Raw genomic sequence first — 5,000 nt, forward strand, 5'->3', positions numbered from 1 at the left:
CACACACGCCCGCCCACAACACCATCAGCGCGACCTGCGGGTGGGGAGAAGAGGTCGCGTTAGGGTGACTTTCTTTATAGAGAAGAGGAAGCTGTAAGATTGGCGACTGATTTTTTTTTTTCATGTGTATAGTACTATTTATTTATTTATTTGTGACCATTATTCTTTGCGAGATCTTAGTATTTCTTTTTTTTTACTATGCCCATATTGATGCCAAATATTTTTTCCCCATTTATCAGGGTAAATTATAAAGGCCGTGATAGAGGAAAGGATGACAAAGGGTTGAAGAAAAAGAAAGGAGGAAGAAACAGACAAACCAAGGAAAATGTGAATAAGAGCGAGAAAAAATCGGACAAAACAGAAGAGAAGAAACAGAGAGAAGAAAAAAAAATCAACTCTAACCTGTCGCCATTTCTTTCTCATCAAAAGTTTCTCTCTACGTACCGTCTGTCACGTCCTATCATTGTACTGAGTCTCAGAGGCCATTGTGGCAAGGGGTGTGTTTGCTTTCTTTTCCTTTGTTTGTTTGTTTGTTTTTTTCTGGTCTAAAAGATGTTTCCCTTTTCTTGGATGTCTGAGTCAAAACAGTTTATTCCCTCTTCTCTCCTCCTTTTTCTCTACTCTCCCTTTCTGTCTCTGTCTGTCTCTGTTTATCTCTGTCTGTCTGTCTCTTTCTGTTTGTCTCAGTCTATTTATCTCTGTCTGTCTGTCTCTGTCTGTCTGTCTGTCCTCTCCCTCTCGCTCGCTCCTTCCTCTCCCTCTCCCTTACATCTCCCTCCCTTCCTCTCCCTCTCCCTCCCTTCCTCTCTCTCTCCTTCTCTTCCTTCCTCTCTCTCCCTCCCTTCCTCTCTCTCTCTCTCTCTCTCTCTCTCTCTCTCTCTCTCTCTCTCTCTCTCTCTCTCTCTCTCTCTCTCTCGCTTTCCCTCCCTCCTTCTCTCACACTCTCCCTTCCTCCTTCCCTCTCTCCTCTCTCTCTCTCCTTCCCTCCCTCTCTCTCTCGTCTTTATCATTTTTGCTCTAGATTCGAGACGAGAGAAAGAAACAGCTGCCAAGGTTTATTTAGGCAGATTACCTGATCATTTTCCTTTCTGCTCCAGTCAACCCGCTGCATACGTTTAACTGACTTGCAATCTGATTTACTCATTGACTGACAGCTGCCTTGGTTTGTTTTCGTTTATTTGTTTGTTTGTTTGTTTTAGTTCCTTTGAGATTAATTTGGATTATGCCAGATTAACAATCTTAGCCACGCAATTAGTGCACACGTCCACACACACATACAAACACACCCATGGATACGTGTGATATTAGAATATATTCTCGGACACACCTGTAAACGCTACCGCATGGGCGACGAGATTAATTAATAGGTTATTGGATAGATATATGGATAAATTTAATGAATGATGGATAGTTAGACGGATGAATGGATGATGAGATGGTAGAGGAATTAATGAATATGAGCCATAATTAGGTGATTGGTTAGTTGGATGGAGAGTAGTAGTAGTTCGTTGATTAGATACACATGGATGGATAGGTAAATACATAGAAAGACAGACAGACACACACACACACACACACACACACACACACACACACACACACACACACATATATATATATATATATATATATATATATATATTTATATATATATATATATATATATATATATATATATATATATATATATATGAGAATACATTGATGTTTTTAACTTCAAATTGAAAATGAATTAAGCACGAATAAATAACTGTAAGAACGAATGACTAGAGAAAGGGAAGGTGGGCGGATGGACAGATATACGAGGGGAAGGAGAGGAAAGAAAAGTAATGAAAGAAAGAGGAGACGAGGGGAGAGAGTGGAGAGGGGAACAGAGAGAATGGATACTTATATTTTCCATTTGAGACATTTAGAAGCAAGTTGTGGGAAGGTTTGGCAAAGGAAAGAGTATATATGTATATTATATATATATTTTTTTTTTTTCTGTGTACATGCATACTCGCACGCGTTTTTACTCGTGAGCGCGAGTTTTTCGAGTGGATATGCATACTAGTGTGTATGTATGTGCATGCCGTGTACATAAGTGTACGCATGCTTAAGCTGTATATACACATATGTCTGCTTATGCAAATCCAAGTTAGACCGACGTCCTGAGCGAAAACTTAATTACTTAATTAGATAACGGCAGGCTAGTAATCAGAACGGTTGTGGACACACGCGCACACCTCGACACAGACACAAAAAGAACATGTGAATATACGCATGTTTTCCCTAAATTTATAGATATATAGAACTATAAATCTATTTCCAAATACATTAAATGGGACACACAAAACATGTATCAAAAGAAATAACTAAATCATACAAGAAATAGATAAATAGATATATAAGAAAAAAAATCGTATGTGGTCCTATTTTCCAGCGAGACACAGAGTGGCACGCCGAGGCACTTTCCCCGCAGGCACCAGCCGCTGGAACGTATCCGGTGCCAGTGTTAGCAGACCACGAAAGAAACGCGATAAATTGATAAAAGAAAAAAGGAAAGAGAAGTATCTAAAAAAAACGACAAATAACTATATGGAATAAATCGGCGGAATAAAGTCGAAATGAAGGAAAGTAGGTAAATTTGAGAAAGGGGGAAAGGAAGAGGGTAGCCACCCCCTTCCCTCGCCACCACAAATACTGACCAACACACAGGGTTCAAAACACACGGTGGTTACGGGGAAAGGGGGGGATGCAAACCATAATACTATACGCCTCGAGAAATGTTTTGACAAGTCGGTTACACTGCAATTATGTATGGCACGATAGTGTTAATGTTACCAGGATAGGAGAAACAAGGTATAGTAAAGGGATGTGTATATACAATATTTTACTGTTAACTATCGTCTCGCTTTGTTCATCCGTATTCCTTTGCATATGTTTGTTTGTCTCTCTGTCTGTCTGTTTCTCTGTATGTGTATGTTTGTGTATGTGTATGTGTATGTGTGTGTGTGTGTGTGTGTGTGTTGTTGTGTTTTTGTGGGGTGTGTTGTGTTGCCTGTTTGCTGTCTCTGCTGTCTATCTATCTATTTACTCCTATTTATTTATATTCATCTCTCTCTCTCTTTCACTTCCTCTCCTTCTGTCTCCCTTCCTTCCTAACCTTTCCTTTCCCATTTCCCTCGATTACTCCCTTTTTTCCGCCGGAAATGGATAAACTGGTGCTTACTGTACATAATCGAGCTAATTACGTGAGAACCTGAAAGAGAGAAAGAATAAGAGGGGGGAGGGGGTGATGTAGGTATGACGTAACAGGGAAGTAACTTCATGTGCAATTTGTTTTTTGTTGCTGTTGTATTATTGTATTTTTTTAAGTCTTTTTTTTTAATTAATATTATTATTATTATGTTTTACACAAGGGGAAAGGGAAGGTGGTTGAGGGGGGAGGTAATTTTACAGTACTGATACACCATGTCGTGGTGACATTAATAACATTATTATAGTATGAAATGATACTAACATTAACGAAAATAAGGGTGATTATGAAAGTCGCAATGATAATACTGATAATAATGATGGTATAAAGGCATTAGCGTCAATAACGGCAACAATGGTGATGATGATGGTGATGATGATGATGATGGTGTTGGTGATGATGGTGTTGGTGATGATGGTGATGATAGTGATGATGATGCTAGTGATGGTGATGGTGTTTTTGATGATACATCAATATCACTCTCATCCTCACTATCACCGTCTACCTCCAATGCAAATTTCGCCAAAAGTGCATCATCTGGACCCTGCCACAGAAAAGCGAAATCGAGGCCAAAGAACGTTCTCACACGCAATGATATATTCTCATACGCAAATGTGACAAAAAAAAAAGTGTGCATTGTGGTAATAGCCAGGGAGAAAGAGAGAAAAAAATAACGTATGGGTCTACTTTATGACAGATACATTAGGGAGAAAAAAAATCTTTCTGGTTAACCATAAAAAAAGAAGAAAAGCTTCGAGCGCATTCCGAACCCGCCCGTAGAAACCTAACCCACTTAACTAGGAGTACGCGATTCCTTATAATATTGTTGTCAACAGGATTCCAAATTACCGCTAATAGTAGATAAACGGAGAACGGAGAGAGAGAAAATAAGACTAAACCACGGATCCCACAAACATCGCTAAAAAAAAGGTTTCTCATTTGCATGTTGTGTTCGCGCGTAAGAGCGTGTTTCGATTCGCTGAGCGCGTGTTTCGATTCGCTTCCTGAACCTAAAATGGATTCAAATGCTACAGTTTTATAAGTTACAAGGCATAACACATTACTTTTATTCCATATAATGCGTGGGTGAGATGATCCGTGCACATTGTGAATCATTTTTTAATGTAGGGTTTTACAATGATAGCTTTACCGTATCCATTGGAGCGTTGTGACGATATATGCCAACATATTTTCTTCAGCTACGAACGGGAAAATTTATTACAAGTCTGCTTGCCTTCTTCAAAATTTACGGTTGGATGGATTGCGAGTGAGTTGGTCTGTTTTCTTGGATGTCTTCTCTCTCTCTCTCTGTCTGTCTGTCTCTCTCTCTCTCTCTCTCTCTCTCTCTCTCTCTCTCTCTCTCTCTCTCTCTCTCTCTCTCTCTCTCTCTCTCCATCCATCTTTTTCTTTTTTCCTTCCTTCCATCCATCCATCCATCCACTCACCCACCCAATCCATCCATCCATCCATAGACAAATAAATTATCAAATAAAAAGATACATAAATAACCCAAAACAGGAAGCCGCCATACAAAACACCCGAGCATTAAACCAAACACTCCGCAAACCCCAACATGAAAAAAGAAAGATAAAAACAGAAAGGAAAATAAAGAAGAAAAAAAAAAGAAAAACAATAACGCCCGCCAAAGATCGGCCGATAAAGCGATTCCACATCAAATCACGCGGCCGCTACTCCGTCCACCCGCATCTGTCGGCGCGGACGAAAGATGGCGCTAACGGCGACCTCAGTTAATGATGACTTC

General features: G+C 39.6%; 1 protein-coding gene across 1 annotated transcript in view; it reads right to left on the reverse strand.

The window, feature by feature from the left end:
* Positions 1-5,000, reverse strand: part of LOC119595870 — a 29,836-nt gene that overhangs the window by 7,506 nt on the left and 17,330 nt on the right. The window contains exon 2 of the mRNA XM_037945071.1: positions 1-34. This exon is cut by the window's left edge and continues 91 nt beyond it. Within this exon, the coding sequence (XP_037800999.1) occupies positions 1-34 (34 nt within the window). The remainder of the gene's footprint in view (positions 35-5,000) is intronic.

Source organism: Penaeus monodon, chromosome 36 (genome assembly GCF_015228065.2).
Source record: "Penaeus monodon isolate SGIC_2016 chromosome 36, NSTDA_Pmon_1, whole genome shotgun sequence".
Classification (NCBI taxonomy): Eukaryota; Metazoa; Arthropoda; class Malacostraca; order Decapoda; family Penaeidae; genus Penaeus; species Penaeus monodon.